At 31.3% G+C, this 13053-nt stretch overlaps 1 protein-coding gene across 4 annotated transcripts in view; it reads right to left on the bottom strand.

The window, feature by feature from the left end:
- LOC145279784 (phosphatidylinositol 4-kinase beta-like) overlaps window positions 1-13053 on the bottom strand; it is a 285155-nt gene that overhangs the window by 90405 nt on the left and 181697 nt on the right. For all 4 annotated transcript variants that reach the window (XM_080131111.1, XM_080131109.1, XM_080131112.1 and 1 more), the window contains exon 3: window positions 3378-3495. In XM_080131111.1, the coding sequence (XP_079987237.1) occupies window positions 3378-3495 (118 nt within the window). The remainder of the gene's footprint in view (window positions 1-3377; window positions 3496-13053) is intronic.

Genomic DNA, 13053 nt, shown 5'->3' with positions numbered 1-13053 from the left:
AAGTGGTTATTTCTTCCATTACGCTATCAGTGTCTGTATACATATCAGATTCTGGACATGGTCTTAAACTGTATTTCAGGACTTTAATTGCAATAGCTTGGGATTTGTTGTTAAGTACCATATGTAAATGTTTTGTTTCATTGGCTATGCTCCCCACCCATCTCGGAGCCCTATGATGGGATGCGTCTGGGGGAAATCTATTCACCTAATAACATCAGGGCTACATAGCCAAAATACTCATGCTGATGACTTATAAATTTAAGATTCTATCCTTGAGCTTCCATTCCCAAAATAATTACTTACTTGGGGATAGAAAAGGGTAGGTGTCCTTCCTCAGCAAGATTGACTCTATAGCCATTGTTCTAATTCAGATTTTGCATATCTGAGAAAGGGCTAACAAGATCAGCTGATTGGTCAGATCGGGCCTCTCTGACTGCCTGTCTAGCCCAGTAAGGGCCAAAGTGAAGTGTTACAAGTCACATGATCTCTTTAGTTTATGGACTGCTCAGCCACCATTGTCCTATGCTTGAGCATTACAGGTCACCACCACTCCTTAATAATATATAAAATTCTCCTTAACCCTACCCACAATAATTTAGATTCTGTGATAGGCCAGCATTTATTAGATAATCAGAATGCAATCGTGTGTATAAAGATGATTTTTTTTTTCTCAATTTTGTTTCAGGGCTGATTGAGTAATCATTTGAAATTTCTCAAGTTGGTCTCCATCACATGACTCAGACCCTCTCTCTGCCAGCAGTTCATAAATACATTAAACCTTCTGGGTAACTTAGAAGAGGATAATCATAATTATATATAGATGTATGGGTTTTTTTCTTTTTGCTCCTTCCTTCTTTTGTATATTTTTTATGTGAGATATACAAATGGTTTTGTTTATATTTTCTCATATTTTTATGCAAGATATTTTTCCTTGCTTGTATTTTCTTTTGTGAATTCCTTCTTCCCCCCCCCCGCCGTTTCTTGTACATATTTTATAATTTTATAGTAATTGTAAATATGTCCTTTTCATTTTTATCCTACTTTTAACTTCTTTTTTTTCTTTTAAATCAAATACTATGCTACTCCCCTGATGAGAATGGCGAAAGGCGTCTTGGAATACAAGGGAATTCTCTATTCTGCTATTATATATATATATATATATATATATATATATATATGACAGAACTGTGCTAATTTCAAATTCTGTCTATTCTGAAAGATGACAGTGGTTCAAAGTGGTTAAATTAACAGGAAAAAAAACAGCTTGAGAAACAAGTGGATCCTCTGAATACAATGGCGTTCATCTATGAACAAAATAATTAAGACACTGTCGAGTTGCAAAAAGGTCAAATACTGTGCTTGTGTGAACTAGAAGGCAAGCAGAGTTATTAGCCGGATAGATTTACAATTGTTCTCATGAGTAGGACTAATTATTTTGATAATAAAATGGCTAAAAATATCCACGCCCATCACATCTTTCAGCTATTAAAAACATGGGTGCATTAACATGTTCCTTAAAAAAAAAAATCTTTATTGAAATTATGAGACGGCTTCACGTGTGTGGGTGGAATTCTCATGACAACTTGAATAACTACAACATCGAATTAGTTTTTTTTTTTGTTTTTTTTTACTAATAATCACTTATTTATTGAACTAAATAATGCAATAGAATAAAATACTAAAAACAAACTTTTTTAAATTCCTATAAAAAAAAAAACAAATTTATTGCTAAATTAAATCTACCAGAATGCATTTCCATGTTTTTGTAAATGAGTCAGCCAGTTTAATCATTTTTTTTTTTCTTAAATAATATTAAAGAAAAATGAAATGCTTCATGGAAATTTTAAACATTCAAACTGTCAAATTGAATTTTATTTTTGGCTTTAAAATTTTTAGCAAATCTTTATGAAAATTTTCCAAATATTTTGGCCGATATAACCTCCAGCTTTCTTCACGTGTATCTTGTCAAACTTAGGAATCTGCACAAAATTTCAAACTGAACCCCTTGTTTTATTCACAGGATAGCATGCTCTCATTCCATCAGCCATGAGAAGGTAGAAGTAATTCGTAATTGTATCTTGAGTGTCACTCACACTGAAGATTGAACTTTCAGCTGAATTTTACCAAATACTTTATTCACTTTGTCACAGGTCCTTTACAGACAATTTTAGCAAGAATTTTATGAGCTTTGAAGGTCAGAGGTTACATCGATTGAAACATTGTGAAAATTATTTTTAAAAATTGTGTCCTTTCATAAAATAATTTTCATTGTCAGCTAACTATACTTCATATAAATAAAACAGACGTCTGCATGTCTGTGTGTGTAAATATTTAAACCAATAACTTCTTAAATTACTGATCATATAACACCAAGGATGGTTTATAACAGGTAAAATCTTTGTTTGGATGGATGAATAACGATTACAGACATATCAGCAAGTTGAAATGCAAAATGTTCATTTCACCTTGCCGATACATTTTCATTTCTTTCTACGCATGCCCAAATTCAACTCATTTCTTCAAGTCATTTAATATTAAATCTTTCTTACCTATCTCTTGATAACTACATTGGTAAGAGATACGGCTGGAGCATTAAATGTTTTGGTTTTTATCCTAGCTGATGGCACCAAAATCATTTTTTTTTTTAACTTTTGAAATCACTACCATATATTAGGTACAATATAATATTCAATAGAGAACTGGCTCTGTAATAATAAATATAAAATCTGCATGAATTAAAATATATGTAAGCATCTTTTACGACCTGGTAAGGCTAGTCTTTATATAAATGAAATGAATGTCTCTTTATTTAAAATTGTAGAAATCTAACTATTTTTGGAACAATAAATATTGTTTTCTTACCATAAAAATAATTGGGGACTAAATATTCTTCAAATCAATAAAACGAATGTCTTTTTTTTTTTTTTTTTTTTTTTTTTTAAGACTAGGATTAATAATTTGTATTAGTTATATTACACAAGATACATGTGAAGGTTGGTGATTACATAAGCCAAAACAGTGTGAGAATAAAACTCAAAACAATAGTCTGAAGCATCCAAAAAATATGAATAATCAATCTTCATCTCAAACATGAAGATACATAAAAATTAAAGTACAAAATAGTGATACTAGATAAGTACAATTCCTTTTTTTTTTAATTTTTCAAAGTCGATAAATTTACTCCAAAATCTATAGGCGGAAATAATTATAAACGAGCCTGAACAGGTTTATTGTTTTTACAAGCATTCATACATATGCACAGGTCAATGGTTGCTCTCCATTAACACAGCAGGTGTTCACCCATTTCTAATGAATAATGATACAAGGTAAAGCAAGTTACTCAGATAAATGGAGAAAATACTATTAATTAAACTTACCTGTGAACAAGGTAGGGATGAATGGCTTCCGCCACATCGTGCATATGTATGTACATGTTTAACATTTGTGGCAGGTAAAAATCAACATCTTCATCCCGAAAACTAAACATCCTGTTCCCTGAAAAATAAATGTGATTTTTATGAAATTATTATATTAAAAAAAAGAAAGAAAAAAAATTTGCATTCAATTATACAAAATGATAATTTTTTTTTTTTTTTTTTTTTTTTTACACAGTGATCACCACTTATCAAGGCCCGGAAGCCACTCAGGGATAAGGGTTATTGCAAGTACATTACGTTAGTGAGGAGATTTGTTGAAATGTTTACTTAAGGGGGCGGTTCATTAGGAATTTGTTAACATTGGACTTGAAGACATCCAAGTTGTAGTCCGGAGGAAAGCAGGCAGATGGAACAGAGTTCCACAGGCGTGCAGTTCTAAGAAAGAAGCTTTGTTCATGGAATCTGCATTTTGATTTAGGCACAGATATAGAGTGGGGGAAATTTTTCACAGTGGATTCAGCTAGACGGGTGTTTTTCGTGAAAGATTGGCGAGGGGGGACCAGAGATTGGAGTTCAGACGAGCATCTGCCATGGAAATAACGATAAAACAAGGACAGGCTCGCAACGTCTCTTCTGTGGGAGAGAGGTGGCAGGGTAGAGAAAAGGGCATCCCCATTAAGCCACAAAGTCTATTTTGTACTCTGTCAAGGCAGGATAGAGTGTTTTTAGCAGCTCCTGCCCAGATGTGGCAACAGTATTCCATCCTTGGACATACTTGGCTTTTATATAGATAGAGAATTGCATCCGTAGTGAGATATCTTCTGGAGCGGTAGAAGGATCCCACCATCTTTCCAGCGACCTTGGCAACAGACTTGATGTACGTGTTCCATTTCAGATCAGGAGTAAAGGTCAAACCCAGAAGCTTGTCAAAACACGGGGCCTCACCCAGACGAGAGCCATCCATCACAATTGATGCCAGATGGGGATCAGAGCGTTGATGATGTAAGGATAGGAGATTGCAATAATTACAGGGTTCTTTCACATGGATGGTTCTAGAATTTCTAGATTTTTCTCTTATCGTTTGAAAAAGTTCTTGATTACAAAAATACAAATTTAATCACAATAGATGTTCTTGAAATCAAACTATAGCAGAATATTTTATCAAATAATAAAAATTTGATTTTGGAGAAGATAACAATTGAACACAAAAGACATTCCAAATTTTTTTCTCATTTCTGATCAATCAATTCACTATTTGATTTTACGAAAAATATATCCACATCGAGTCTATAAAATTATTCAGTTTATTTTATGATTGCATCTTTAACTTGGGGAGGATAACAAAAATTACTTTTACTCTTCAATTAATTATTTTATAATAAATTTTTTTTTTTCCAGATGTGTATTTTTTTTTTTTTTAAACCTATCAAGATCAAAAAACACTATGAGAACTGTTAATGAACTGGATGAATTGTCAGTTGAATGACGAAAAATCTTATGAGAGGATTGAAAATGATGAATGTAATGAATAAAGTTTAATTATTCATGGGTACATTTTATGACAAATACCAAGTTTGAAGACAACCATGTTGTAATCTATAGGGAAGAAGTCTGTAGGAATGGGTTTCATAGATGGGAAGTTTGTGTACAAATAGTGATTCTATTATAAAACATTGAACTTTTTTCTACACACGACGCTTCATTACCAAACACTTATCCATGTTCCAGGGCAAAGAGTACACAATCTTTGTGAGCTGTCATAGACACTAATGAGAAATATACACACTAGGGAGAACTGAGCTGTGTGTGTGTGTGTGTGTATGTGTATGTGTATGTGTGTGTGTGTGTGTGTGAGCGCGCGTGAGAGTGTGAATGTGATCCTCATGATCAAACTAGGCAGAGGAGGTTATATATTCAGTTTTACAGCATCTCAACTATTTTTGTTATTCCATTCAAAATATTGGAAACAATTCATTAAACACAAGTTACTATTTTTACCTATATTGGTAGTGTCCATACTTTTTCTAATGCTAGTATAATATGCCCCCTTTAAAATACTCTTGAAGAAACAGACATTTGAGAAATGATTTTATTTATCTATACGTAAAATTTCACAAAAAAATCAGACGGATTTTAATTCCCAAAGGGATTTCATACGTTCTTTTCCACCTTTGCATAAATTAAATATAGTCAGCACTACAACCCCTCATGTCTAGTAACTATTAGCCAAAATTTATAAGGAACAATTAAGTCACTCCTATCCACATACCTAACTTAATATAAAGAGCTAACTATGACATAACTTCTTAGAAATGCATTTCATTTTGATAATAGTATTCCAAATATATTTTGAAAAACATACAAAATAAATTAAAAACGTCTTTATCATAAACAAACTACTTATTCCCTCTGCATTACAAATAAAGGTTTCAACTTTTCAAGTAAAATCCACTTGTTTACAATTTTTTAAAAAAGGTATAAATCCTTTTATTAGTCACTCAAGGTGATCGTATCACTAGTCTGAGACAAGAATAGAGATGAGCGGATCAAGTTATATGTAGATCATATACATTCCATTGTATAAATTGCTATTACCTCTGCCATAGATAACATTGATAGGGCAACATTACAACAATGATACTTTTTTTTTTTCTTTTGAGATTTCATACCGATAGCTTCTAGAATCACATACCGATAGCTTCTAGACACAGGAATTCAACACTATTCTCTGGCACCAAAAGACATATCTTAAAGAATTGCACGTTTCTAAAAGGCATTATAGTACATATTAACTGCAAGTTGTTTTACAGGCGTCAACACTAAAAATAGGTCAGCTTTATTGTATTTCAAAGGTTTTTTCTTTTTCTTTTTTTTTTTTTTTTGATATATACTAACAAATCATCACTTAATAAAATCAAAAGACACTCAAAGTATATGGCTACTGAGATTGTCAGTTTGGTGATGAACAATAAATAATATGAAAAGACTGGAAACCCAAAAATGGGATAAGCAGAATTGGACTACTTGAGTATAGCTCGATAGGTATTTGTTGACATTTGACTTGAAGACAATCATATTGTAGTAAGCCAGGAAGCAGCTGCACAGTATAGTGCTACCCGGTTGTCTACAACAGGATTGAAAGTAGTAAAAAAAAGTTTCAAAGATTTTTTTCTCATCTGCTTTATAAGAAACATTTCCATATTTTAAGTCATCTAAATAAATAATTAATTAAAAAGAAAAAAAAGAAAAACGAAAAAAAATACACTTAATTCTCGCTGTATAAAAAAAATGAAAGGGTTGTCATTTTTTAGATTATGATTAAAATTTCTCATTTAAAATAAACAGAGTTCAGTTAATTGTCTATAGCCGTTATTCTCCATAGATCTATATATGTATTTGTGTCCAATAACTGGCAGGATATTAGACCTAAGAACATGAAATTTTGTAGAAGCAATTACTATTTATGCAAATTGTTCTTAAGGAGAAAAGTCCTTTTCTTTTTAAAATTTTCCAAAGGAGACATGTATATCATTTTAAATCTATTGTTTTACCTAGTTTTAGAGAATCTGAACAAATTCGTTCTAATGTGAACAAAATTAAAGAATGTATGAACATGTTATTTTCATTATATCTTAGATCTTTTATACATATAATGTATATCTGAAATATAAACTGTATTTAAGATATACTTTCATTACATTTTTATATACTTTTAATGTGAGCATACAGATCTTCTCAAAACAACGATACCAAATTTTTAATAACACAATTATCAAACAAATTATTATTGTTCAAAATTTGTTGGAAATTAGAAAATTTGGCATTGATGCGGTAGTCAAATTTCACAGTGCAAAACAAGCTTTGAATAAGTAAAAAAAATTCTTACAAATCTAACCTCATCTTGTAAATGAAAATGAATCATAATAGAAACAATTTTTAGATTAGGTCATTGGGTAAAATCCCATTACCATGTGAAAAAGCGTACAAACTTGAGACAGAAATGTAAGTTTGATTATCCATTTAAGATTTCAACAGCTAACATTGAATCTTCTTAATATGATCCATAGCAAATTGGAGATCAAGTTAGATTTTTCTTTTAATAAATCAATAAAAACAAACAAACAAAATTTGAACTATGTAAAATGGAAACAATTTGATAATAGGGCAAAAATTTAATTCACTGAAGTTTTCAACTTAGATGTTTTGGTTAAAGACAACTTTAGATATTGTGAAATTATCACATTGACAAATGGTCTCTTTAAGATAGGACTGTTTCTAGATGCATAATGCACACAATATTTAGTATCTGTAAGTTGCAAATCAACATTTAAAAATTTCTGAAAATAGGAACATAACTTAAAGTAACTTTAAAAAAAAGAAAAAAAAAGTAAAAATAATAATTCAACAAAAAGAATTGTACATTTATAAAGAGAAAAGATGAAATTTTGCTTCCATCTAAATTCTATCAAAATACCTCCTCCTCTCCCCAAAAATAAGTTATCACAAGTCGATACTGAAGGGAACTTTGCTATATTTACAATTTTTCAAACAATAATTTGGCTGGTTTGTCATACCCAAGAAAAAAATATCATTTTGGTCAATACCTGATGTAGTCTCAAATTTCAAAGTAAATCTTTTACAGAATATTTTGTACAGCTCACTCAAATTTACCAACCTAATCTTCTGATAGGACCTAACCTTGGAGCACATTGCCTTCACAATGTCCTTCAAGGAACACCAGTTTCACCCTAGTAATCAACTTATTTGGTGTTGTAGAAAATAAAGTTGGTGCTTTTCTCAGTTGCATCCCACATATAATAGTTTATCAGATTGCCAATGTAAGGCATAACAAATCAGACACACATGACAAATACATTAAACTTTGTATGTGCATGGTGGTTCCAGTGGTATTTGAATCTAAGGCTTCCAGTTTATAGTGGTCATGATTTGTGTGGTTTGCAGTGTTATTTTTCATTTTGGAAAAACAATATATACATAATTAAATGGTGTCAAACTCATGCTCCAGTATTGCCACTGCTTGAGTATATATGAAAAATTGCTCTAGCATGGCTTGTTATTCCTGCTAAAGATATAGATTCTTAAACAATAGATGTTACAAACATGAACACCTCTGCTAAGAGGCCCTAGGATGTTGTGGCAGTGTATATTAGCCATGTCATATTAATATACCCAGGGTTTTCTTTGGAAATTACTTTGAAAGTAACTGATGCTTAACATGTTTTCTATAAGTTGTCCAAGTTTTAAAAGTAGAAGAGCCGAGAGCATACATGCATTATAAACATTGACCTTGATTTCCAAACATGTCCACAACATTAATTTTTTCAATTATCCAAAAGTATCACTAGCATATCCAATCTGCAAGTACATTTTACTACCAAGAGTGCCAGACATGTTTAGTGTAATATCCAGATACAGAAACATTCGGAGATTTCTAGCCATAAACAGGCTCTTGATAAGATATTGGTTGGTACATATAATGCTTTCTTTAGACTAATTGTCAGTCTCAATGTTGTGCTTGCCATTTAAAAAAAACATCAATTACTGCATACCAATCTGTGAGCCACGAGATCATTTGTCAGCATAAGACATCATGGACAATGTTCATTAACATCTCTGGTTTTTCAATTAGATGTCTGATATTGAATCGATTCCCACCTACTCCCTAATCCTAAAACACCATTAAAACAGTTTCTGAATGCCATATTAAACACTATAGCAAAGTACACAGCAAACCTACTCGGTGCCTGCCCTTCCAGCTTCACACCATTTTTCATTGTAATAAATTCCGTTTTTCCACCAAAGCTTTCAACAGTGTTCGTGTTATGGAAATATCTTAGTATTGAGACCATTTTTTTTCAGGAGAGCCAAGCTTTTTCAAAATCTCCCAAAGAATTTTTCTATGATATAAGTATTGGTTAGACCAATGAGTACTTGATGCAAACCTATTCATTGTTCTATACATTTCTCTTGAAACTACTTAGCCTGATAGACTATCCATATATACTGTACAATGTCCACTTCTAAAACCTTAAGCATCATCAGCAATGTTTCCCAACAGAACACTTTTTGAACTACTCAGTAATGAGATGCCTTTATAATTTCCACAATCACTTTCCATCTCTCCTTTTTATAGCACTAGCGTCATATAGCCTACCATCAGTCTTATAGGATGCATTCATTACTCCAGGCCGTGTGCAACAGATCGATTAGATACAACACACTAACCACTATTCGCTTCTTTCTTAGTGGCAGCTTTGACCTCTCAAAGAGAGAGAATATCTGATGGAACACATTTAATTGAATTGCAGGAGATTGACGATGTACTTATGATCAATCTTGAATAGTTTACTTAAAAGCATAGTTGTGAAGTCCGCATCAGAGAATTTCAAAGGAGTTGGACTCATAAGAATGCTAGAAGTTTTAGTTGAATTATTTTCTTTATCTTTTTGATCATCTTAACTTAATTTTTGAGACAACCCCAGATAGATACAACTAGTTTTAATATAAAAACAACAAAAAGTTTCTTCCTGGAATTCAGATCATTTTATGGCTGTAATATTGTTACTAACGAGCCTGGAAAGAGAGGGAAATATAAAGCCGTTGGAAAAATAATAAAATTGGATAAAAACGTTAAAATGATCAAAAATAAATTGCCAAAATTTGTTAAAACATTTTCAGTCAAAAAAAAATAAATAAATAAAAATACTATCTATCTAAAGAATTGACACAGTCTAAATATTGGAAGACTTTAAAAAATAAGGAGTTTGAATCTTATTTTTTGATTCTAAACATCAGTTAGACCTAAAATCATCCAACTCTGTAACTGTTTAAAAATCTATAAAAGGGCAATTTCCATCTACAGAGGATATATGTAGGATCTCTAAAAAGAACCCTTCAATAACAAAGACATGATAAAAAAAAACATAAAGGCACATAAACCTGATGCAGTAGATGTACTGTGATGTTATCCGATCGATACCTGCGGCAAGCTGTATTGTCCCACTGTGCATCTGATATGCTATGCACACTTCTGCTGCATATCAGCTTTAAAACAGCTGCTCGTGTACATCAACAGTATAAGACAATTCTTTTAAAAATGTAGAGATGTTGAAGATGAGACATATGGTCACTCATTTACCGTTTTCATGAACTAATGGTGGGGAAGGTGGGAGTGGCATTCATTCATAAAAATTCACAATGATTTATTTACTCATCTTTTCTCATGTTCACCCACTCGTTTGGGGAAGAAATGTTGAAAAATAGCTCAGATAGTTTCGATCATGGATCAAAAAGAAAATGTCAATCCAATCTTTTAGTGGGGAAAACATGATTAGATAAAATAGGACTTTTTAGGAGGAAAAAGAAATGGCCATTAATAGATTGAGAGAATAATCTTTAATCAGTTTAGGACAAACTTAACAGATAAAAGCAAAATATTTAACACAATATCATTTTTGATAGCAAGCATGTAATTGCAGGGAGTTGGGTGTTCGATGATAACAATAGCAAATTAGAGGTTTAAGATGGAGGAGCGTTTTACTTTTAGTTCAGAGTTGATACCATTTCCTTATTTTTTCTTGGACAAGTAACTGAAACATGTTCAGATATGGAGACAATAACCATTTGATTTAAATTCTTTCCATATAGTCACATAACTAAAACCAAACCAATCCATTATCTATGATTGTGGCAAGTGATAGGTATTGACAAAGTTTGACACCATGTTAACCTAATAGTTGGCAAATCATTTCTAGATTTAGCTCTAAAGCATACTACACTAAGTAATATGTTACATTTGAAAAAGCCTGAAGAAAAGTCTACACCGCTCCAAGATATCACTCAGAATATAGATAACAGATTGGAAACAGTTTTGGGGCAAGAAACTCATTGCTCCACTTGACAAATGTCAGTCTTCCCAAGCTAACAGCAGATGACTTATTTTCTATAAAATCAAATTTATATTCAAGGAAACACATTTTGTTAGTCTATAAGGAGAACCTTTGAAAAATGGAAAAGGAATTGAAAGCTAAATCCAAATTTAAGGTCACATCATTTGATAGTCACAGCTCATATTTTGGAATTCAAAGAAAATAAAATCTTTAAAGAAATTTTCTGAATATTTTGCATACACATGTTCATGATTTAATGAATGCATATCTGTACAGCCATTGTTGTATCAATTCAAGTCTGATTGCAACAGAAAGTTCAGGATTTTTTTTTAACAATCTGGACATGATAAATTAGTTTGCATATAATTACTTTTTCTTAGCCAAACTAAAAATGTGTGAAATTAATAAAAATAATCCAATATTAAATAATGGAAAGTTTTTGTAGAATCTCAAAAGAAATGCTACCCCAATTCTGACAGAATAGCAAAGTAATCATTTATAGAAATTACATTAATCTATTATATTCATTTTTTTTTTTAATTAACCAATTGAAAATACTTCATTTGAAGTGAACATTAACCTCCTTCCCTAAAAGTGATCTTGTCTGTCTGTATGAGAAATGGGCTCTATCTAACTCCTCTCATATTTTGGTCTACAGACTTGAAACGTGATACATAGAGATTTGGACCTGGTGGAACAAATTCAATTTGGTTTTTAGCAGGTAAAAATAGTTGCAAAGAGGTCAAAATTGAAAAAAATTGGAACTTGGTAAACGTAAGTCAATTATTTTTATGTATGCACAAATATACATATTTTTAACGTTTTCTTAAGTTTTGGTATGCATATGAATTTAGGTCAGACAGTAACAAATAAGGTTGGAAAGCTATACACTTGTTTTTGTTCTAGCTGATGACACCAAAGTCATTTAAAAAAAATTTTAGCCTTTGAAATCAATACTGGGTACAATGTAATAATAGCAAATTGGCTGCATAATAATATGAAACCTGCATTAATTAAAATATCACATTAAACGTATTTTAGGATCGGGCAATGGCAGGCGGCCTGCTAGTGTGTGCGTGATTATATATATATATATATATATATATATATATATATATATATATATATATATATTAGATTTCTATTAATTTTGCTTCCAAACAGTGGATTTCTATATATTTATTTAAAATTTCTAATATTCGGCTTACACCAAAACTTGAGTGTGATCTTTTAACTATTAGGTTTAGAATTTTATTTTTCACTGTGTTTCTAAACAGTGGATTTCTATTAATTTTAACATGTGTGCATGATCGAGCACAAACGCTTCACCGGATGATATAACCTCCATCTTTGACAAGACATTGCACCAAAACACCATCATGGTTAGTAAGAGAAAGAACAAAAAAGTATTGTCTCAACCTTACTGATAAAGGTCTTGGTCTTGGTATAAGCTAAACAAGAAATTTTAAATAAATATTTATTTAAAAAATAAAGATATTGCAGGAGTCGGATCTCATGCAATCGTCAGGTTTTGAATATTAGCAAGTTATGAAAATATATTTCAGGGCTCTACATTGCGAATGAAACAGTCGCATTTATGAGTTATTTTTCAAAGTGGCGACTAAAAATAATGAAACATTTCGGTGATTGTATTTCTTTCACTGACAATTTTCTAAAGCTCACGACTGAGTGAAAAATATTTTTTCAACTTTTTTTTTTTAAATAAAACGAGCAAAGTCAAATTATTTAAATAAAATATTTAATAG

This window comes from Euprymna scolopes, chromosome 7 (assembly GCF_053919585.1).
Source record: "Euprymna scolopes isolate OS-2025 chromosome 7, ASM5391958v1, whole genome shotgun sequence".
Lineage (NCBI taxonomy): Eukaryota > Metazoa > Mollusca > Cephalopoda > Sepiida > Sepiolidae > Euprymna > Euprymna scolopes.
The sequence above is the reverse complement of the archived record's forward strand: the minus strand, read 5'-3'. Positions and strand labels throughout refer to the sequence as shown.